This window comes from Falco peregrinus, chromosome 1, assembly GCF_023634155.1.
Source record: "Falco peregrinus isolate bFalPer1 chromosome 1, bFalPer1.pri, whole genome shotgun sequence".
In the NCBI taxonomy this organism is placed as follows: Eukaryota; Metazoa; Chordata; class Aves; order Falconiformes; family Falconidae; genus Falco; species Falco peregrinus.
Genome location: NC_073721.1, coordinates 50,000,072 through 50,023,297, shown reverse-complemented (window position 1 = coordinate 50,023,297; position 23,226 = coordinate 50,000,072). Strand labels below are relative to the sequence as shown.

At 53.4% G+C, this 23,226-nt stretch overlaps 2 protein-coding genes across 10 annotated transcripts in view; one reads left to right on the top strand and one right to left on the bottom strand.

Annotated features, from left to right (window-relative positions):
* Positions 1 to 6: 6 nt before the first annotated feature.
* PRRT1B (proline rich transmembrane protein 1B) lies at positions 7 to 1,998 on the top strand. Its single transcript, XM_055802689.1, is given in 5 exon segments — positions 7 to 390; positions 555 to 855; positions 857 to 866; positions 1,027 to 1,152; positions 1,261 to 1,998. Coding segments are annotated over 5 exon segments (654 nt in total). The 5' UTR covers positions 7 to 320; the 3' UTR covers positions 1,408 to 1,998.
* Positions 1,999 to 2,764: 766 nt separating this feature from the next.
* The window catches only part of RAPGEF1 (Rap guanine nucleotide exchange factor 1), a 92,326-nt gene continuing 71,864 nt past the window's right edge, over positions 2,765 to 23,226 (bottom strand). For 3 of the 9 annotated variants that reach the window (XM_055795294.1, XM_055795289.1, XM_055795284.1), the window contains 15 exons: positions 21,270 to 21,551; positions 19,859 to 19,951; positions 18,148 to 18,236; positions 16,730 to 16,841; positions 15,008 to 15,083; positions 11,766 to 11,850; positions 10,301 to 10,393; positions 9,754 to 9,939; positions 9,516 to 9,600; positions 9,220 to 9,314; positions 8,673 to 8,751; positions 8,428 to 8,529; positions 7,898 to 7,995; positions 6,691 to 6,819; positions 2,765 to 6,081 (listed from right to left, as the gene is read on the bottom strand). In XM_055795294.1, coding sequence (XP_055651269.1) covers positions 5,931 to 6,081; positions 6,691 to 6,819; positions 7,898 to 7,995; positions 8,428 to 8,529; positions 8,673 to 8,751; positions 9,220 to 9,314; positions 9,516 to 9,600; positions 9,754 to 9,939; positions 10,301 to 10,393; positions 11,766 to 11,850; positions 15,008 to 15,083; positions 16,730 to 16,841; positions 18,148 to 18,236; positions 19,859 to 19,951; positions 21,270 to 21,551 — 1,755 coding nt within the window. In that variant the 3' untranslated portion in view covers positions 2,765 to 5,930. The remainder of the gene's footprint in view (positions 6,082 to 6,690; positions 6,820 to 7,897; positions 7,996 to 8,427; positions 8,530 to 8,672; positions 8,752 to 9,219; positions 9,315 to 9,515; positions 9,601 to 9,753; positions 9,940 to 10,300; positions 10,394 to 11,765; positions 11,851 to 15,007; positions 15,084 to 16,729; positions 16,842 to 18,147; positions 18,237 to 19,858; positions 19,952 to 21,269; positions 21,552 to 23,226) is intronic. The other 6 variants (XM_055795302.1, XM_055795307.1, XM_055795317.1 and 3 more) reach the window with 3 other exon arrangements.

Sequence of the window (23,226 nt, the reverse complement as noted above, 5' to 3'; positions counted from 1 at the left end):
AGGCGGCGGGGCCTCGCCGTAGGTGGTGGCCGTACTTCGTCATAGACGGCCGCGCCTCAGCGTAGAGTGATGGCTGTGCCTCATGCAGGTGTGTGCATGCCGGGGGACGGGCCTGTGCGCACCCGTTCACCGTTAACAGCTGTAATTATACACGTTGGCATGTAAATAGACGAGGCCGGGGCGGGCAGCGCCCCCCCCGCGGCAGCAGCGCGGTGTTCCGTGGAAAGCCCGGCCCCACGCGTGCACCCGAAAAGCTGCGCTGGGGCTCGGCTGAGCGCACCCCCCCGCCCCGCCCGCGGCGCCACGCAAACAGCCGGTCAATGATTAACCGGCGCGGCCCGGCCGAGCCCCGGGGCCACGCGGGGGCCGTAGGGGGCCAGGCCCCGGCAGGTGGGGACCCCGCGGGCGCGGACGCGAGTGGAGCCGGGGCTCCGGAGGTCGCTCCGCGCTGCTGCGGGCGACCCGGCCCGGCCCGGCCCCTCGTTACCGGGACACGGGCACCCCCCCACGATCGGGGGACCCCCGGGCAGCCCACGGCCTCCCTGTCCCCGTAGGTGTCGCGGTGGGATGGAGGCGTCCGGCGGCCCCGCGGCGGGGGGAGCGGAGCGGGGGGGGGGGCAGCGCGCCGGCCGGGGGCGTGCACGGCTCCGGCCCCCGCTGGGCCCACCCCGCCGCCGTGGTGGCCGCGGTGACCAACGCAGCCTTCGAGGGGGACCCGCCGCCCTACTCGCCCCCGGACCCCAAGAGCGTTCACCTCCTCTACCCGCCGCTCCCGGGTGGCTTCTCCCAGCCGGCACCTGCCCTGTACCAGCCGGGGCCCCCCCCCGGCCCAGGGCCCCCCCCCTGCCCCCCTGCCCTGCCCCACCGTACGTATCCCCCACGCCCCCCGGTTCCCCCTCATCTCCCCTCCCGGGTTTGTGGGGTCCCACGCGGTGCCCCAAACGATGCTTGAGCAGCACAACCTGGGGGGGGGACCCTCGCCCAGGGGTGTTGTGCGGCATTAACCGCCCCCCTCCCCCGTCGCAGTACGAGGGGCAGGCGGGCACGGGGCCATCGCAGCACCTGCCCAGGGACTACATGGTGGAGTCGGTGCTGGTGACCGTCTTCTGCTGCCCACTGACTGGCCTCATCGCCCTCCTCTACTCCCATGAGGTAAGGACAGCGCGGTCCTGATTTACCCCAGCCCCGCCTGGCACCCCCGATCCCCCACCCTGTGCTGCGGGTCCCCTCTCACCGCTCCCCTTCCTCCCCCCGGGCCAGACCCGGGCCGCACTCAGCCGTGGAGATGTGGCCTGGGCAAACGTGGCATCCAGAAAGGCCCAGACGCTGGTCCTCTTCAGCCTCCTCTTCGGCTTGTTTGCCTCCATCAGCTGGGTCATCTACGTCCTGGTGGCCCTGTACCTGTGACAGGGACCCCGAGCCCCAGGGACAGGGCAGGGCTCCTCACCGCGGCCCCAGGGGGGATGGCCAGGTGGAGTGGCCGCAGCCCCCGCGTGGCATTGCTGGGGCTGCCGTGGGGAAGGGGCGGCCATGAAGCAACCGCAGGGCCGGGGGGCAGCGCCCTTACATCCTGGCAGGGCGAGGAGCCGCTCTGGAGCCGCATGTGCCTCCATGCCCGCTCCCAGCCCCGTGGGCCGTGGCGCAGGCAGGAGGAGCCCAGGCCGAAGCCGTGCTGGCGCCGTGTCCGGGGTCGAGCGCTGCTGCAGGATGCTGAATCCCGTGACCACGGAATGTCCCTTGGAGGTGCCACACAGCACGGCAGGAGCGTCCTGGAGAATTGGGGCTGGAGATGGAGCAATGGGCCAAGGCATGATGGAGAGGCCACAGCGTGCAGCCGCTGCCTGGGCATGCCAGAAGCCCTCACTGGTAATTAACATGAGAAGGTACAAAGCCACAAATTTAGCTTCTACGGTAACTTTGTCCACGCTGCCGCCTGCTTCTTGCTTCCAGATTGAAATAAAATACAGGTGTAGCCAAAGCTGCCATTTTCTCTGCGCACCACAAAAGTTAGGGTCAATTTCTCCCATCACTGGTCACATGAGGGTTTCCTCCACAGGCAGGTGTGGGGGCTCCAGCCCTAGCGGGACCCCAGGCAAGGGGAGCCCACACGGGCTGTGCTGGGGACGCAGCGGCCCTGGGTCTGGGGGTGCCACTGGCTGAGCTGCTGTGGGGGCGGGGAGGACAAGCCGCTGGGTCTCCCCATGGCTCTCATGAGCCAAGCAGGGATGTCGGTCACCGCCGCCCTCGCGTCTGCCCCCCTGGGCACTGCGGCCGAGCCTGCAGCCCCCTCGTGCTTTGCCAGGCCGGTGGATGCGGCACCGCGGGGCAGCCCCAGCGAGTGAGCCAGGGGTATGTGCTCGGTCAGTCTGGCCATCCTCCTCCCGAGCCGGCCGATGACAAAGACTCCCAGAGGAATTTTGAACCCCATCCAGGACTGGAATAGCGCAGGAGCGTGCTCGGTCGCCACAGGGGTTATTTATAGCCCCTGGCACGTGGCTGCTGCACCGGCCAGGCTGCACCGGGCACGCGTCTGCCAACATGTTTTGGGGAGCAGGAAGCCCCCAGCACAGGGGACATGGGTGCCCGCAGGAAGGTGACAGGAGCAGATACTCCCGCCCGAGCGTAGGGCTTGTACTGGGGCAAGACCACCTCGACGGAGGCAAGGAAGAAATTTATAGAGGAAAAATAAAAGGGAAGAGGGGCAAGGGCAGCGGGACACCCTTAGGGCACATGAGAAAATACGAGGCCACACCAGTGCCAGAAGTGGATTCGATTGTCACTTTAATCCACAGACTGCTGCATGCACTGTAAACAGGATCGTCAGGCAGGTTTGTTATTGGTGTTTATTTGTCTTTAATATAAAAGTTACAGGTCTGAAATGTTCGCAGGAAGATGCCACCATCAGGACGGGGTTAGTGGTAAATATATAATACAACTGAACAGCTGGGGGTAGGGGAGAGGCCTGGGAGCAGGGCAGGGGGCTGGTGACCGGGGGCATTGCTTCTTCCTGCTCCCTGCCCTGCGCGGAGAGGGGATTGAGACCCCTCCATCTCCCAAAAATGAGAGGTGACGGCCTCAAGGACACTGCCTGCAAGACACGTGAACACGCTCATGGCCAGTCTTGCAAAGCGCTGTCGTTCTGGGCATCTGCTCCCCAGGGGTCCTGCTCCCGAGGGGGGCGGGGGGTGGGGTCTCTGCGGTCAGCAAACCTGAAGCTGCTCTGGGCAAGGAGACCCTTCTTTAGGGCCCCCCCAGCCCTGTGAGCCCAGCCCGAGGTCGGGACACCCGGCTGGGCTGGGGATGACAGCAGAGCAAAGGGGAGAGGGAGGGGAGGAAAGCCGGGGGCTCAGCCCCACTGTGCTGGACGAGGTGCTGCGGCCACACAGACCTTCCGTCCCCACATCGTGGGCTCAGCCTCTGGCTTTGGGGGGGCTGGCGCAGGGCGGGGAGCGAGACCCCTCTGCTGCTAAGAGGGTTCCGTGGTCTCGAGCGCAGGGCAGAACCTGCAAACAGCTCCCGCTGGCCAGCAAGAGAGGAGGGGAGTGACCCGGCAGGGCTGAAGACAAGGTGCACCCTCCTGTTCCCCCACGGCACCGAGCCCTGGCCATGAACACGGTGCCCCCCCACCCCCGCCCGTGGAAAGCGGAGCGATGGGCTGCAGTGTTGGTGCTACCGCCGCACCCCCCACTCCTGTGCCACCGCACACCGACCCAGGGAGGTGCTCAGCGCCGGCTGCAGGGAGCCTGCTCCAGGGACGGGGTGTATCTGCCTTTTCACAGTCTCACCATGTCAGGGTTTTTTTTTTTTAAAATCTTATTTACAAAGGAGAACACCACAAGCATTCCTTCCTGCGTGGAAGGCTGGGAAGCCTTTGGGGATTGCAAAGCCTCGGCCGGACACGACACATGGCCCCAGTGCCATTAGTGCCGTAAAAATAAACTGGTTTTGAAGAGTTTTGGCTCGGACTCCACATTTCAGCACAGGAAGATCCCCGCTCCTCCTGCTCTGGGGTTGCACGGCACGAACTGGTGTTGCATCCCACGCTCTCCTCCCCCAGAAGGTGGCCTTGCAGGCAGGAGGGTATTTCTGTGCTTCAGCATCTGACCTCTGGAAAATAATCGAGCTGGGTACAATCTACAGACCCTGCTGCCGCCCGCCAGGCAGAGCTGCTGTCTTGCAGGGAGCTGGCTAAGACTTTGCAATCTGTTTGTAGAAGGAAGTACTTGCAACTCTGATTCACCCAGAATAAACAGAGGCTTTAGCAAACACGGAGCTGCTATTGAGAAATAAGTTAAGGATGCTCTGTGAAACACCCTGCCTGTATTCCTTGCGAGCTGCTGCCCGAAAACTGCAGGATTTTGTTAGACTGAACTGTGTAAAAACCTGTGACCACGTGACATGGTGCTGAGAAAGGCCTCATGAGGCTGCTAAAATCTACAGCGTACACTCAAGCCCACGATCCACACCGTAAACCATCGGGTAAGGACAGAGGAGGGATGCGAGGTGGCCCAGCTGGGGCTGCGCTGGGGAGGACACCCTGGGTGGGACACAGAGGGGACAGAGGGACTGAATAAGGCACACCAAACAGATTGGGATTAACGCTGCGTGTGTGGGAAATGAGATCCCCGCTCGCTCTTCCCTGCCGGGCTGCCCCTGCCCTGCTGGCTCCGGCACGGCGGGGCTGGGGCTGGGGACCTGCTGGGGCTCCTGCCAAAGCGCGGATCACAAAGCACAGCACCAAGGGTCAGCCAGACACCCCTGGGAAAAACCATTTGGCAACAGTGAGAGGAGAGAGGAGCGGGGCGGAGGGCTCGGGGCGGCTCGGCTGGGCACAGGGCTCCTTCCTGGTTCCCATCTCCAACTCCAGAAATGGCCCCGCTGGCTCCTTTGCCTGGTTCCTGCGCCTGCTCCACAGCCAGCACCCGTGCGGCCGCCCCGAGCCTCCCTTCTTCCAGCACTTGGAACAACATTGTCACTGGTTGTGAATTTTGTACATACTGTTTTGCACTTTTTTTTCCTATAAACCCATTGGTATTGAGACATGCATCAAAAAAATCCCCAATGGATTCTAAATACTAATATTTACAGTCTTGTATACTACAGCATTTACTGTGCAAAAGCTAGTACCATCACTAAAAGATACGGGTTCACAGACAAGTGAACTGCAGTACCTCGGGTAGTCCACGTTTCCAGGGTTTGGAGGGATTACTGTTGCTTAAATAATGAGATCTGAGAGGAGGAGGGGGATACGATGACTGCAGATGGCGGGTCCCTGCCCACATTTTCAGTGCCTCTTCCGTATCTACGACTGGTACCTTCCTCCCATGAAGAAGGTGCCAGAGATCTGGGGTAAACCGAAGACCCCTGTAAACACAAGCAGCTCTCTGAAGGCAGAGCTCCTCCGGCAGGCAGCGGGAGGCTCTTCCATCCTTATCTCCTACGATGAACACGTTTTAAGGTGGCATTGCAGGGCTGGCTCAAACCCTGGGCTTCCGTGGCTGCTGCCTGCTGAACGCCACTCTGGAGACAAGTCTGGGGGTGCTGAGCCCTTGCTGACCCTCCTTTGTGGATGGAAGGAAAAGCCCAGGTATTCCCGGATGCAATCAGCCAGCAAACCAGTAACACGCTTGCATGGGACCCTCCTTCCACAAGCTCTCTCCCCGGGTTTAAAGCTGATTCATGGCACAGAAGGACGGGAGGAGAAGGTGGGCGAGCACAGCGAGCGGCGGCTGATCTCTGCCCTTGGCGGCTGACGCGCACGGTCACGGCTTGGCTGCTGCGAGAGCCCGACGCTCACACCCCCAGGGATCGCTGCCCGCTGGGAGGGAGGGTGCATCATCCAGTAACAGGTACAAACATTGAACTCCAGTCTCATAGCTGCCCTCGGTGCGTCTGCGGAGCAATTCTCCTCGCTCGCACAACCCCTCCTCCTAGGTTTTCTCTTCTCGGTCTGTTTTCCGCCTCGTAATGTTCCGAGGTTTGATTTTGAGGGACAGTTCCCACAAGGCCTCCTCAGCCAGGTGGTCGCTGAAATCGTTGAAGAATGTCACTATGTCGTCATTTCTTTTGATGTCGTAATGTCTGGAAAACCAGAGGAGGGCTGCAGTTAAACAAGGGGCTACCTGAGGACCTCTCCCAACTTTGAGCCACCCCCACCCTGCTCTAAGGACATCCAGCACTGTGGCCTGCGCCCAATACTCCTGGCAGAGGTGTGACACCGAAAAAGGGAAAAAACCATCACGCCCTTCGCTGAATTGGAGGGAGAAAGAAAAAAACCAGACACTATCACACTTAAATCAGCAGTTAGATCTGCTGCCTCTGCTGCAAGACAGCATTGAAGAAAAGCCTCCACGACCTAGAGAATGTAGGAACCAGCAACAGCAAAACCTGGAGGAAAACCTGTTATCTGGAAGGGAGCAGTGGGAAATTTTTACTGCGCTGGATCTCAAAATTAACATAGGAAAAACGTCTTTACAACTTTTAGTCGTATCTAATCTAGACAGGGAAGGAGACTGTGACCGGGGCCCTGTCGTTCCCAGGTATCCTTACACCTCCATCACGACGCTTTGCCTTAGACTCCCTTCCCCTCGCACAGGGGCTCCCCTGCCCCAGCCACAACACCCCACGCCCCCCCTAGTCCCCGCCGTGGTGTCTCAACGCCAGCCCTGACCCTGCTCTTGCTGCACTTACACTTGTTGGAAGCACCTCATGCTGTCCAGGATGTTAAACTGCTGCCAGCGCTTGGAGAAGTTCACTTTGCTGTCAATGTAGTCAGGGTTCCCCAGATGAACAAAGGTCAGGTCCTGCAGAATCAGGCCTCTGAGAGACAGGGGCAGCAGGCCAGGGAGAAGACAAACAGGTACAGAGGTCAGCTACACAGGGGCAGGATGACCAGCCAAAAAGCAGCCAGATGCAACCTAGCAGCCTCCTGCGGCTGCCACCACCGGCATGGTAACTTTAAACTAGAGAGAAATGCTCCCCTAGCAGCAGATGCAGAAATGCTCCCCCAGCAGCAGATGCAAAGGTGTCCAGGTGCAAGGCACCCACCATGCGCAGCCGAGGGATCTCTGAGAGGTACTCATGGTCACACTATGGGCACTGAGGTTGCACTTTCACCCTCCACGGAAAGGAGGACCAGGCTGGAAGAAAGCTGTGATGGGAAATGCCCGCCAGGAGTTAAACCTTCCTTCCAGTTTTATACAAAAGGGCTTCCCCAGCAAGGGGGTCCATGCTCCCTTCCCCCCTACTCAGCCGTATCTCCGCACAGTCCTGCTGTGGTCCCCTGCCAGATGAGATGCTGTGTACCTACACAACCTCTTCCGACAGAGCTCTTTCCATAGAAGAAAGTAAGACTAGAAGTTTTACCAGTGTAAACCCAGAGCAAATCTGGTATCTAGATCAGAAGGCTCTTCCAAGAGCAGGGCAATAGCTTCAACCTTTCATCTAGAAAGAGGATGACGCAGCACGTTTGACAAGGCAGGCTCCTCATTTACCAGCTCTTGCAGTCAGCAGAACCAGAGCTGTCACAGAGGAGCATGCAGCAGCTTGAAGCTGTGGGATCCATCGCACCTCATGGGTAAATCTGTCTTTCTGCCCACAGTCCCAAAGAAAATATAGTTAAAAAGCATCAACTAAAGATCCAGGCACTTGATCTTTCCTTCGCCACAGTCAATACACAACAGCCGCCTTTACAAGAGACAGCTGTCACCCTGGTGCCCTATGCTACGGGACAAACTGCTCCAGAGAGGGCGTGTGGGCTGGTGTGGCGCACTGCTGTCTCATTCGAGATGTAGGGCAAAAGGCAAGTGCTGAGCTGAGCAGAAGCTGCTGAGAAATCCTTGAAGGAACCATTCTAACGTGCAGAAGTAACGGCAGAGGAAAGAAACTACCAACTCACAGGTAAGGTATGCAGGGAGGCTCCACATCAGCCAGCGCGGCTCGGTATGCGCGGAAGGATGAGGAGCTGTCGATCAGCGTGCAGTACTCAGCCAGGCCCTGGCAGGACACAAAGCCCACGGTGACACCACTGCTGCAAACCCATGTTCTTTGTAACCTCTCCCCAGACAGCCAGGCAGGCGGGGAGTTAATGCCATCCTGTAAACGCTTCCAACTGATTTACTCAGCCTGACGCCCAGTATCGCAGAGCCTCGCTGCCTTCAGCCTCACCCAGCCTGCAGTTTGCAGGGAGGAGGAGGAGGAGGAGGAGGCTGTTCTCACCCGTGCCTGCTCTGGCCCTCCTGCAGCTGTCGGAATGCCCAGCCGCGCTGCAGGCTTCCAGCACCGTGGCGTTACACCCACTGGGGAGCAGTTACCCCCCTCCCTCCACCCTGGGACATGGCTGAGCTGGTAAAACCACCCAGCTGCTTCATGCCACAACCACAGTTATCTTTCTTCCCCCTGAAGATGACGGCCCTCACCGCTCCTCACCTCTGAGGTTTGTTTCTGCCACTCCAGCCTTCGAATGGGTGCAGAATCCAGTGCAGAAAGAATGGCCAGATAGGAATTAAAATTATTCAGCTTTCGTAAGTGCTGTGAAGAGGGAGAATATTCCAGTTACTCGACAGATCTGAAAGCCTTCTAGCATCCAACAGCTCTACCAACCAGCAGGTCCCAATCCCCTGCCTCCTATAAGGAGTAGCGTGTGTGATTCACAGCAAGAACCAAGCTGATACCTTCATAATCTTTATAAATTTAAGAAGCAGCCTCTCTCGGTCTTGGGCCTTCTCTTGTAGCATAATTATTGAACGGACCCTGGAAGAACAGACAGGAAAAAAAAAGATAAATCCCCTTAAGAAGATCTCAGCTTTCCTCTTGTTTCCATTTAAAAAACTGGTAACTGATAAGGATGGGCCAACAATACTAAAGAGCTCACGATACCTCCAGCTTAAAGGGAGCACTCTAATTCACAACAAAGACTAATTTCAAGGATGACCACAATAACCCTTCACAGAGTGCATTTATTTGCAAGGGGAACGTTTGTTTGAAGGGCTCAATGGTACTGATAACAATTCCTCCAGGTTACAGTGCCCTCCGCAACCCTCCTGACCTCTCTTGTGTGCTCTGGGGTCTCTGATGAGTGCCCTGCATCTACTTGCTGGCCAAAAATATATGTTGTCCTGCTTATAACAAGGGAACCCAGCTCTGCAAGGAATATTTTGAATATCTGTAGGGCACTGGAGGTTAAGCACAGTTCAGTGCCAGTCACTCTGAGCTCCTTACCAGTAGGACATGTTATTAAAGTGCTCTGTGAACTGTGTCAGGTTGGGGCTCTTCTCTTCATTTTGCTCCTTTGCCCAAAGCAAAACTTCCGGGATCTGCCAAGGAAAAAGAGGAGATGGTGGGAAAATACCACAGGTTAAAATGGGATTTTGTCACAGTCTGTGTTGAGAGCCACTTGTGGACACAAGTTCAGCTGTCTCCTACAGCCCACCAGTGTCCTGGGAGGGCTGGCAGGGAATGCCAGAGGTGGCAGAGGGTACACGTCTGAACCCCTCCCACCACCCTCATCTCTGTACCTCAATTTTATAGAAGAGTTCAGCATCTAGCAGGGTCAGCTGCTCGGCTATTTCATGACTGTGGAAATCATGCAGGGTCCCTGGCCTGCAGGAAACAAGGATGAAGTGCAAAGGCTCAGAAAACATGACCTGTTTTCTTTTTCTTGTAGTTTGGACTGAGAAAACTCTTTGTGTCCGCAAGAAAGGGATGCCCTGTCTCTCAGAGGACCAAGATATGGTTACGTGCATCTTTCCTCACCTGGCTGCCACCCCACGGGCTGCAAGAGGTTTGATGGAATTGGCATAGCTCAGCATTTTCTTCTGTTCCACTTTATCAAGGATATTCTTGCGTAACACTCTGGCGAGGCTCAGCTCCCCATTGCAGACCAGCCGGAAGACCAGGTCCATCAGCAGTTTGAGAATTTCCTCCGTCAGCTCCACTAAGCTGAGAGGAAGATGGAAAATTCAGGGAAGGCATCACAGCTACAACACTGACCGAGCTACGGTTTGTATCCGTACCGAGTCTTGTCACTCTTCCCTACAGGTATAACCCAGTGACTGAAATACCTCCTCTTCCCAGGTCTTCCCTTCCCAGAGATTCCCCTTTTACTGGTTATTTTAAAATCGCTGACCCAGTTAGGACACACCACGAACCTCCTCTCCCAACAGGAGGGTTCAGCACTATAGGTGTCTCGCTATAGGGGATGTCAGCTGTCAGCACAGATGGGGCTTCAAAACCACTTCTTCATAACTGCCACTGTCACCGACCCCACATGTCCCATACCAAAACCAAGAAGGCAACTCACCACAGCTCATCCACCACTCTCACCAGCACGAAGAAGGTGTTCTTACTGACCCGCTTCTTAAACGTGTCTGGGAAGTGGCAAAACTTCTCATATGTTGGTTGCAAATTAAAGAATCAACTTAAGTGTGGTCAGTCCAGCGTCAGTGCCGTGAACAGCTGCCTCGAGGAACGTTAGAGTAATGTATTATTCTGTCTTAACTGAAACTGGTGTTCAATTTCCAGGAGATAAGGGACACCGATATAGCTCTAATTAAGATGGTATTAAGCTACCTGCAGCTGGTGGTGGCTTAATACCATCTTAATTAGAGCCATCCTTACACCTCGCAGAACTGACGCTAGAAGAGCAGGCGTACCCTGAAACTGTTCTCTCTAAGGTGACATTTAATGAGCAGCACTCCTCCCTCTGCTGTGATCTCCCCCACTGGTCCGGGACATCTGGTCTCAACAGATCTCAGGTGTCACCTCTCCCTTCCGCACTGCCCAATTTGGCTGCAAGGAGAATGGTGGCAGGGGAGGCAGCACAGGTTGAAAAAGCTTCTGTCGGGTGAACAAAGGGAAAGAGAAAAAGGTTGTCAGTAAGGCAAGGATTGACAAGGGCCCGCAGGAACGCCCCAGCCAGCATTTTCACTGACAAATGCTCTGCAGTGAGATCTGCCGCGTCCTTGGCCGCGCTGATCCCGCAGGAGGGAGGCAGGGGAGCTCTGCTGCAGATGGCAGTGATGAGCTGCGACACAGGACAGGGTGACGTCAGGCTGCCTTTGACGTGGGAGCACAGGACCAGAGCCCACAGGGCCTTTGCACCGCCTGAACCCAGACCCTGACCCGCTCAGCTGACGGCGAAGGGAGCCCCAGAACCGAGCCAAGGGGGGAGGAACTGCAGGCAGGGTCCTCAGCAAGACGCCTTCTCCGTGCCCTGCCAGAAATGCTAGCGTTCACCCTGCCACGCAGGGGCCCTCGCCTCGTTGGCAGTTACAAGCTCAGTTCAGAACTACAAGGCTGAGAGGACATTATCTCCTGTGCTGCACTTGTTGTAACGAGAGAGAGAACAGGTTTGGATGGTTTTGTCACATCTACTATTAAACTGCGCTGGCCCAAGCAGGCAGACCCCACAGCCCCTCCGCGAGGCAGAAGGTGGCACGATCCCCTTTCTGCAAAGGAGACATCCCGAATAAAAGACCAGCTCCCCAGCAATGTACAGAGAAACCGGACTGCTCTCCTCCCCTGCCAGGGCCCTCAGAAGACCACTCTCGGGTCCAGCACGCCCCGCCTGCACGTGCCCGGTAGCATCTCCCATCTGCAGCGTACAGGGATGAAGGCAGGCTGCTTGGGTGCCTCCAGGGCAAGCACCTTACTGACCACGCTGGCAGCAGGCTTTGGCCAGACAACTTGCAGCCAGCTCCCTCCATGGCCACTGCTGGGCTGGGATCCCTGGTGGGGGTGACAGTGCCACTCGTGCAAAAGGATATCTGTACTGCAGCTTCTTGATGAGCTCTTCAGGGGTAATGAATGTCCTGTACGTAGTCAGAAAGGCTTCGCAGTACAGCACCAGATCTACAGAGGAAAACAAGAAAGGCTCAGTCAACCCTGCTTTCAGAAAAAGGAAGGTGCTTGCAAGGCTGAATCCAATCTTAGAGGACATGGTTGCATTCTGACACGAAGGGACCTTACGGAAATGCTGTGCTGTTGCTTCTTACCAGATGGACCCTACGGCACAAGAGCACGACTGAAACTGCCCTGTCCCCACCGCCTGCTCCCGCTTGCAGCACTCAGGCTGGCTGCTTTGCTCATGCGACCACCAAAGCAGTCAGTGAAAAACACCTTTGTGGGACAGGAACCTTCAATGAGCAGTCAAGGAAAAACGTGGTTTAGACCTTGAGGATACTTTAAAGAGAAGATCTGAGAGCTGGGTGCCTGTTCTCTGTCTTTACTGCCTAGGCAGCGCAGAGCCCTGCAGAAGGACATGGTCACTCTTCCTTCCTGATCAGGAATGCATGTTTTGACATGACGATATGGATCCGCAGACCCTCCAGCCCTGCCATGTTCCAGGAAATCTTACAGTGTAAATGTAAGATTATTTTCAGCCAACGAGAAGAGTAAATTACGCTGCAAAAACTGACACTACCATGACCGTGACCGTGCCATAACAGACACTGACACGGTGCACGTAGTCATCTTCTGGTTATTACTGTGCAGGGGTGGGTGCTACAGCCCCCAGAATCGCAAAGGCTCTGGCCATCGTCACGGGCACAAAGGAGAGAATTTAAAAAAGCGGAAACTGCAAATGGGAAAGAAGATTTTAGGTCAAGACTGTAGTACATTTGCAGTCCCAGGCAAGGCGGACAGCGGTGGTCAAAATGGAAACTTATTAGCCCCAGCATAAAACCAGGCAGCGTGTGCAGTGGGATGGCACGCTGCCCCTGCCTGGTGCACTGCAACTGCTGGCGGAGGGAGAAAAAAGCTTCCGCTGTGCCTGCCCAGGCTCGGCTGTACCTGTACATCTTGTTTCAGCCAGGTCAGGGAGCACCCCACACCATGGGCTTGCAACACCCATCGGTTGCGTGGGGAGGGTGGGAAGGAGCAGGGCACGGTGTGATGGCTGTGCCTCTCTACCTGCCCTGGTTTGCTTGGCCGCAGCCTGATGGAGATGCTGCTTCCTCCTGCTCTTCTTTCAGACAGCGCTGCTGCCTTTCGGTTAAAGACAATCAGACATAAGCCGAAGGCTGGGTGGTCACGCCAGGGGGGAGCCCCGGGCCTCCTCCAGCTGTAATCCTGCACTCCCAGCAAGTGCACGTGGCTGGGAGCACTTAGCTGACCACGGATTTTATTCCTAAAGACCACAAGTCTCTCTTTATCCCTTATTCCATTTAGCTCTTTTTAGCAAACTCAAATGAGCAAGAAGCATCATGCAACAGGGCGTGGAGTTACATTTATTTTGGGTTCCCATCTGCCCAAAAGGCAACGTGAGGTAATACAGCTGGTCTGCTCTGGCACTTGAAGCTGCCAAGAAATTCATCTTTAAAGGAAAGCCTCTTAACTATACCCCTCCATGCCGTTTGGCTGATTGATTTACAATCCCTGAATTCTTCTCATTGTAAGCTTAATTCATTAACCCTCTCAGTCACCCAAACACTGGGTTAGCATAGCACAAATTCCTGCGTGCTCCATTCAGCTCAGCAGCTTGGCAGAGCCCATGAGGCTAAGCTCTGTGACTATTCTGAGAAACGTGCTGCGCAGAGCTCCCTCCACCCAGCCGCTCTCCCCATCTGCACTGTTGTACATTTAAAATCCTGCTCTAGCTTTCCCTAGACTCCAGAGCTCCTCCATGGCTTTCACCCCACTGCCTGCAGCACCCTCACAGCTCCCTGTGCATGCACTGGAGGTCTAGCACACATCCCTTTACCAGGTAGCTGTCAAAAGGAACAGCAGGGAAGGTCTTCCAATTGTTCCAGAGAACAGCAGAAGTAAAGCAGAGCTTCTCTAACTCCAGTTTCAGCATTTTTGTAAGGTTGTTTTTTTTTGGTTTTTTTTTTTTTTTTTAATAATAAGCGTATCCAGCTGTGGTGCAATCGATTGCCTCCTCCTCTCCAGTGTGTTCCTAACCTTGGCCCTTTCTGCCTGGATTCGATGCCCAGTGTAAACAGGGAAACATAGCTGTCAGGGGAAGGATTTTCTTGCTAGCTGAATGGTGCTGGTAAGTAACTGCAAACACCTTCTGCTACAGTAAAACCCCTGCCATTTAAAAATGCACATGAAAGATATTTCCCCTTTGACTATCAAAACTCTAAAATAGGAGCGCCGAGTGGTTCAGCGGGTGAGCGAATTTTGCCTTGCATCCCAGGAGATAAGGAGATCAATTCTGGTTAAGGCCATCAGCACAAATGTGTTTGGCAGGTTCAAAATCACTCTCTGGAAACATTACAAAGCCTGTCTTTGCCACAGGTCTTGGAAAGCAGCTGCTCCATGTGGGTGGTGACTGGGTTTGGAGATAAAGCGGGGTTTTAATAAATCTAAAGCTAAGGGTTGCTAACCTCCCTCTTCCTCCCCCACATCTCCTTTCGTTTACTGTGGATTCCCTCTCTGAACTGGTCTGGGTGGCTACCAGCTTGCAAGTGGTATAGAGTGGGGCTAGCAAGTGACACAGTTAAGTTGAAAATAAGGGGTGTCAGCAGACTAGCACCTGAACAGCCTGCCCGACGCCCATAGGCACAGCATTAGACCCAAACCAATGTCCCTCCTCTTCTACTTCGATGCATCAGTGACTTCAGCAACTCCTACATCACCACTGCCCTTCAGTTCAAAGGGCGAGGAGCACCTCTGAAAGAGGATCCATGCCACAACAGGCTGGTCACTCCTGCACTCGCAGAAGGCAGTGTCCTACCTCGGCAGGTACAGAGCCACCAACACAGCACCGTCACCGACTCCACTGGTGTGCCTCGCCTCCCAGATCTGGGCCAGGGCTATGAGGAGTTAATGCCATCCCTGCTGCTAAATGGAACACACAGGCGCTTATCCAGCTTACCTCCACTTCACCAAAGATAAGCACAATTCCCCCCACCCCTTCGAGCCGAAGGATCATCAACATCAACGTGGTCCTCTCCACCCCGGCCCACGCATGGCGACTGCGCACACGGCAGGGACACAGAAGACAAGCAGCAAAAGGCCACGCCAGGCTGCGCTCCCCAGCTCTCTTTTGGTGCACCCACCGTACCTTTCCTGTCGGTCTCTGTCGCATGCACTAACAAAATGTCTCCGGATCCACCACGAACATCTGGCCCATCATCTCCCTGCAATGAGAAAGAAACACGCTCGGCACGGCCCAAGCTCCCTCTGGCCTGGTTTACCACCTCTGGGTTCAAGCTCAGCAACAACCGGGCAGAGTACGCGATGTTCCTGGCGCTGCTCACAGCGCAAGCTGGGACGTGGACCTCAGCGCTGGGCTAATCCTGGAATTTGGATAAAGCATTTGGTGTCCCAGATGAGGATCTGGGTTGACCCTTACTTGAGCTCTCTGACTCCTTAAGGCCAAGCTGTGAATGTCAGTGAAAGCTGAACCTTCTGTCCACAGGAGAATGAACAGAAACGACCCAGAATCCCAAACGCTCCCAGAAGACCATTAACTGAGAGTAACCCTGTGTGAACTGTCTCAAAGTGCGGGATCACGTACCACACTGGCTGTGGGGTGAGAGGTCATGCATTCAACTTACACGTTCCTGGAACATCAAAACCTGGCAAGTTAATTCCTGAATCTGGAACTATTTGGCTGGAGGTCACCTGAAATGATCCAATAACGGGGAGCAGAAAACAACCCTGCTAACTGCTTGACCCCTGCCTTACCACTCTCTAAAAACATCTTTCTTCTAGCTACTGCAATTCACAACTAAAAATAAGCAAAACTGATCTATCATTCAGCCAGCGGTTCCTGGCTGCAGGAAACGGCTTGCAGGGGCAGTTTTATAATGTTTCAAACACATAGATCATAAAGAGGGGAAAAAAAAAAAAAAAAAAAGAAGTTAAGGCTTGACAGAGATCTGCTAGTCTCAAATGTTCAGGAATCACCAATTTTTAAGTGTTTTTTAAAGGAAATATGCCTGCAGAGGAGACTGGAGTCACATCTGGCTTCCCTTAGCAATGTCTTTGTCATTTCAATATGTAAAACACTGGAAAAAAACATGGATTACAGCTACGGAGCAGCTATGTCTAAAAGATGTGAATTTTTCAGGTGACCCTCTGGCAAGACTCATGAAATACTACTTAAAGAATGAATAATAGCTTCTTACTCTCTCCTGCACATCTCGGCTGACCAAAGAACACTCCTAAAGTGCCAGTAAACGATACATTCTCTCTGTTTTTCAGACTAGCCCCCTGACAGTCTGAAAGCTTCAAAAGCCAGCATATTCCCTCAAGCTGCATGTCAAAGACGGCTTGGTTCAAGAGCACAGTGAGCAAAGCTGTCTGGGAGTGCACCCAAGGCTAGAAAGAAAGCCATTTCTCAAACACAGAAAGTTACTTTGGCTGCTCTTCCACATCAGTAATACAAACGCCCTGATCGGCAAATGCCTTCGGACTGAAAGGCCAAGACCATAAAGCTGCACCTGGATTAATTGTGCTCAGGCTCTCGGGTGCTTCGTTTCAGATTGTTGCAGGCTGAAGAGGTGAGAAGGAGCAGCCTGGGAAAAAGGCACAAGATGTGTTGTTTTTTAGAGAGGCATCTCACATTTTGTTAAACCCTCACTTATTGCTGGTGCTCCCTGCCTGCACCAGCATCTCATACTTTCACAACAGCCTGCACATATAAAGCTGCATACCATTTCTGCTGCAACCTAGTTTTTCCTATCAAATTAAAGCTGATGCCTTGCTTGTGCACACAGAGAATCAGCTTTCAAAACAGCATAAACCAAACAGTATGAAAGCAAACCCTGAATGCACCTACCTCTTGCTTCAGTGTTAACCTAGCCATAATTTCACTGTGGTCGATAAGGGATAGCTCATCTACCTCTTCCTCCAACTGTGATGACTCCAAAGCATCTGGTGACTGCTGCTGCCTGTAAAAAAAATTGGCAAATATCCATCAGTGTCATTGCCCATCCAGGGGAAGAGATGCTGGGTCTACCCAAGCTCTCAGCATACAAACCTTCATTAAATGACAGTAAGTACACAGGCAGTCCGGAGGTAAATCTTTTGCAAACAAACCCAAACGCCTAGCTCTAATTCTGTTGCTTTGTGCATCTCTTGAAAAAGAGACAAGATGAACCTTTAGGACCTGAACACTTGTCTGCCTGCATTTCTGGCAGACAGGATTTTACTATGCATCAGTACACGCTCCCATGTCTCCTTAATCCACCAAATTTTTAGTGCACACAAATCTAAGCCCTTCCTCAGACGTATAGAGACTGAGCATACTCCACACACACACAGCTTAGTCAGCTCGTGACCCTCTGTGCTGCTCTAGGGGACTCTCTTGCTGCAGGAAGACAGAACAGAAGGCTCTGACACTTTGTTGGTGCACACCCACAGCGCCAGTATTCCTGCCCCCAGAGGCTGGTACTCCTGTGCCTGGACACATGCCCTCTGTCCCGTATTCCTGGGGGGCAGGGCAGAAGTACCCATGGCCTTTATAGCTCCCCCCAGGCACAGGCCAAGCCCCCCTGCCCCAGTCAGTACTTTCAGCAGACTGGGCTTTGCAGAGCACTCCTGCATTGTCTCCTTCGCTGCAGGGATTAAACCCCTCAAACCAACGGCAGGAAAACGGAGGGGGGAAGTTGACTGTCACCGCACAAAACAATGCCCTTCTCTAGTTTTCCTTTAGAGATGCAATTGAAGAGCAATCTCAAGCAGCAGGGAAGCACCCGCTCCACTCCTCCTGAAGCCCATCTGTTACAGCCTGCACCTCATCATTTACATAGACAAATGATAGCTAAGAGCATTAAAAGGGATATACAGCCTCCTGCTTCGGGGCCTCAGCCAGCCTCTAACCAGCAGGGTTAGGAGGAAATTCCCGTCTGGAAAACTATTTCCCAAAAGCGATACAGACTTTTTTTGCGTGTTTCCCTGAAAGCAGGAGGGAGCAGCCCGTGTCAGTGAGAGGACTGCCAATTAGATGGACTCAGGATGGCTAATATAGGCTGCATTAACCCCTGCAGGCTCCCCGAGTTAAGTCATGACATCTTGCTGGGATCCAGGATCCCACCACGCACCAGCTGTGCAAAAATAGTGGGGCTTAACGATTAGAGAACATCCAGAAGGCTGAAGGCAGAACAGGCAGCCCCAAGGATGGTTTACTAACAGGATGCTAGTGAGACTGTACCCTTCCAGGCTGGGAAGCAGGAATACCAAGGGAGACAGGCTCACCTTTCAGCACCATCTTTGCCTTCCTTCCCCATGGCACTGCTGTTCAAAGTGGAGTCTTTGGAGTGTCCATCTTTGACAGAGGGAGATTCCTGCAAAGAAAAAGAAGGTTTTCCTTATTACGTGGGGTCCTACTCCACAGCTAGCCTTGCATTTACAGTCTGCCTGCCTCTAAATGGCCCTTTACTGTAAATTCCTACTGAGTGGTTAAAGATTGATGCAAGTTAACGCCAAATGCCAGGAAACACAGAAGTTAATCAGACAGGAAATTTAGGACCATCTCTGGAGACTAGTGTAATTAGTACTGTTTGCTTTTAACATTGTGAAATGATGCTGAAAGTTGCGACACCAGTCAACTGTTGTCTTGGATTTTAACCCTCTCATGACTTCTTTTCTTTTTTTCCCCCCTAGCCCTTACTGTTGAAATATACTTGCCTTCTGCTTTAATCGAGACAGACACAGCCAGCTCTAACCTCTCCGGTTTCAGCTGCCCTCCTGGTCACAGCCCCCAAGCCTGTCTCAGTGGGTGGATGCACACTGCCACTCCTACCTCCCTTCTCCCCCATCAGAAGAGGTTACACCGTGATGCAACCTTTCCACTTCATAATTCACGGCTGTGGAAATGAGGCTAATGCAAAAAAGCAGAACCATCTGAACCCGTGGCATAGAACAGCAGGTAGAGAGCTCAGAGCAAAGATACGGCATTTTAAGTTAAGCCATTTATTAAGGAGACAAACAGCCATGAATGGCAAATGGGAATATTAATCTAACAGTGATGGAATTCAGAATTATTTAACATTATGCAGACTGAAACTTGGAAATTCTACCTACTGAACAGACAGGACTGAAACAAACTCACTGGTGAGCTTAGGCGTTTTGAGGTCTGCAGAATTTTTCCAGACTGTATCTGTAAAGCCCTTTGCTTCAAAGTGGAGAACCAGCTCACAGCTGCCCCAAAGGATGGGCCTGCCCAGATGTGTCTCCTGAGGAAGTGACAGGAGCGCTATCTCTTGGCGTATTTAACACCAGCATGGGTAAAGGTCTCGGAGACATCCTGTGGGAGATGTGCCTTCCAAGATGAGGGCAGCCAAAAGGATCGCCACAGATCTCTGCCGCTGTTTCCTATGACCCAACAGGAAGACGGTACCTCCCTGCCCTGGAAAACGCCCTGTCTCCTCTAGGAAATAGCTGAGATACGAGGCTTGAGTGAAGGAAGAAGCAGCGTGCGATTACAATGCTAAATCAATCACTGACTTTGTATCCAAACGGTGAAGGAAAAAATAAATAAATTTGGAGCACAAGGTTTTCTGTATTAAAATAGGGAAGCCAAAGCAGTTACAAGAATAGACAAGGCCCAGGATGGTGCTGGTCAGGATGCAGCTTTCTGGAAGGGAACCTCACGCAAGCAGCTCCAAACAGGCAGCGAAGCGCAAACGGAACAGTGTGGCAGGAAGAGCCATCCCTACCCTGCCAGGGCTCAGCGCGACCCCCAAGGCATCGCCTGCTCTCCACCCAGAGCAGAAGGCCACCCAAGCCCAGCAGCCAGCAGCGGGCAAGCGGAGGGACACCAGCACGGGAGCTGGGGCGGCAGGACGGACACAGGAGCTCCACAGTGTGCAGAAGAGGCCAGTGCCAAGCGTGTCAGCCCCGGTGTGAACTCAGCATGCACCAGGCAGCCCCTTCCCGGTGTCCGGCCCTTCTCCAGGTTACTTACTCCTTCAGAGCGAGGGAGTTCCCCGTTGCTCTGGCCAGAGGAATACAGATTGACGTATTCACCCTCACCAGCTTCCTCACTGGCGTTTTCACTCTAAGGGAGACAGGACGAAAGGAAATACGTGATGGTGCCCCCGTGCCAGCACTCAGTGTTAGTGAGAGAACGTGCCCGTGGGCTGGGAGGAGAAGCGCTCTTGGCGGCTGCTGTCACCTAACTGGGAGCCCTTCCTCCAGCTCAGCGGCCACCACTGGCCACCGAGGCTGTACCTTCCCCAGAGCCATTATTTTCTGGCTCCTGAGGCCCTGAGCTGCAGCAGGACAGCAGCAGGCACTGCTCTGCAAAAGCTGCCGTGGACTCCACGTGAGAGTGCAGAGGTGCGATAGGCGTGTGCGGATCTCAAGGTTACAGAAGCTGAGCATTCGCAGCCTGACAGCCGAGCGCCTGTCCTACCCACGCTGTAGTCCTGCCGCTAAATGCAGATCAGCCCTGCAGCCCAGAGGGTACCAAACCTACTTCCCAAACTATGCTACAAGCATGGACTAGAGCCATCACGCCAAGCTAAACCAAACTTGAGGGCTTCTGGGCTGTAACAAGGACCCAACGCAAGGAAGATGCAAAGGCAAGGTCACGTCCAAGGTGTGAACATCTGATCATTTACTCTGCAATCAGTGTCTCTCTTCCAAACTTTGTGAAGAGGCAGCACTAGCATGCACCATGCTGACAGCTCTAATCCCATCAACTCCAGGCTTTGCAGCAAACAAAAGAGGAACTGCCTTGAAAATGAGGTTAAAAAGTAGCTGTAATGGCCAATCCTGCTCAGTGATCTGCAAAACTGATGTGGGACCTCAAACTAGTAGTGCTGTATCAGTGTGAGACCAGCAGTAGCCTAATGTCACCAGGTGATGCTCTGTGCCACTGCACAGCTAGGGCTGCTGGCAACTGGGAAGAGCAGGAGCCAGGAGAGAGCAACAGGTTTATGCACAGGAGAGACAGAGCTGGCCTGCACCCATTGCTCCTGGGGCTCACCCATCCTACCGTGGCAGCAACTGCAGGATGTGAACCACTGTTAGGAGTCTGTGTTTAGAAATAAGCAACATCACAAAACACTCCTTCACCTTCCTCAGCTTGGTGTGACAATTGCAGGAAGCTGCAGCAACTTCTCCTCTCCCCTTCACCCGCATTTGACATTTGGCTTCCTACATATGTGCTCATGTTTTCTCAAACCTGCTGAGGTTATTAATGTTTTCTAGCCACCATTTTTATATGAAATTACCTCTCTGCAATTCACATACACATTTGGAAACCGGGCTAGATCATATTTAGCATGTATTAATACAAGAGACATTTTCTTTTAAAAACCAAATAAACCCAGCCTTGCGTTAAGGTGCATTATCTCTTTGGATAGTCTCACCGAAGGCGTCTGGAGAGAATCAGTGAAAGAGGTTTCAGAAGGAAGGCAGACAGGAGCATTCCCGTTAAAGCTGCTCTCCTGAGAAGAGGAGTTTGGCACATCCACAGTGCTGGGTGACTGGCTGGCTGTGGCGGGCACCGCTAGGTCAGAGCTCTGAGACGGATGGACGGGTGGAAAAGGTGGGGTGGAGCAGGAGGAGGAGGTAGAAGACAGGAAAGGAGGTATGGAGACTTGGTTATGAGGCACAAAGTCCTGGGAGTAGGACCTAAACACGGATTTGTACTACAGGATGCAGAGACGTACAACACAAAAGCAAGGAAGATGGGGAAAGGAAAGAGACAGACAAAAGAAAAAGTAATTAGATCGGCAGTAGCGCAGCACTGACAGCACAAGGCATTTCAAACCAGGCCCCTCTCCACTGAGAGCCAACCTGAACACAGGCAGCACTGTTTTATCATCCACATGCTAGAGCAGGAATCGCTACCTGGGACACACCAGCCGTTTTTTTCACGGAGAGGCACGTTCTTGCACAAACAGCAGCGCAGCTGCTCATCTCACAGAGGGACAGTGGGCACCAGGGTGTTTACCTGCAGGTATCCAGCCTTCGCTAGGCATGGGGAAAGCCTGGATGTCTAATGACAGTGATCCTGAAAATCACTGCAGTGGATGAGAGGATGCGAAGGCATACTGAAACCGCAACTGTGAGCACGCTGGAAATATCTAGATAGAGAAAAGTACTCCAAGTGCTTATTGCTTTTCTGGGATTTTCCACAGGATCCAAATTTAAGAGGCCGTTTGCTCCAGCCCTGTAATTTAACAGCTACTGTGTCAAGTCTGTTCCAGAACACACAGCTCCAGCTCCCAGAGAGGAGTGGCTGGATACTGCCTTCAAAGTTGCGCTGAAGGATAAAGCAGATTATGCTGCTACTCCTTCCCATTTGAAAAACACAGGGAGCGAAAATGATAACTGCCTCAGGAGCGATGAATTCCTTATCAAACTGATCGTTTAATGCAGTGCCTTGAAGAGTCAGCTGAAGAGATGAAAAGAGATCATCTGCACAAAGCTTTATTTCACCATCTCTCCTAATCATCAGATTACTGTTCAGATAATACTAAACAGGGTGCAGTGGGAATATATTGTGCCAAGAAAAACAAAAGCAACCCTCTGTCTTTTAACATCTGGTGCTAGTAAGATTTGCCATCGGGGTAACTCAAAAACAAAGCTGACACCCGTAAAAAACAAACCAAACCAAACCAAAACACAATGCTGCTAAACCTGCTGGAGAGGAGTTTATTTTAAAACCTGTAGAGCTCAATTACAAGCGAGATCTGTGTCGTAGCCAAGTGGACCGAAGGAAGAATGGCTTCATCCAAAAAAACCCATGCTGCAATGAAGCTGTGGCAATTGCTCGTTGGAGCTATCTGCTGCAGGAGGACGGTGCATCACAGAGCTCTCAAGAAGCACAGACACAGCTTGCTCAAACCAGGATGAAAAGTGACACGGCTGTGATGTCAAAAGGAGAAGCGGAAAGAAAGGTGTGAATCAGAGAATTCAGGCTACATTTTCTCCGAGTTGAGCGGGTGATAAAAAGCAAAGCTTAGGCTGTCACCTGAGCCGCAGCAGCAGCAGCCAGTTCAGCAGCTGTATTTTTATTTCTACCTAGGAAAGATGTGAGCTTGAAAATCTAAATTGATAACAGCCTCGAGCCAGAAGCCTGGGCAAAGAAGCTTTTCCACTACAAAGGAAAGGAAACGTAAAGGTCAATGGCTAGACTTTACCTTCCACCACCTTAATCCTTGAGTGGTTGCCCTCTGCTGTGCACGGAGTCCGGCAGTGCTCTGGGTGTATTCTCGGCGCCCAAAACAAATTGTGGGCCATAATACAGAGAAGCAGAGGGAGATGCTTTGGAAAGAGAGCTTAAAAGACTAGTGAAAAATAATTAAAATGCAAATCCCT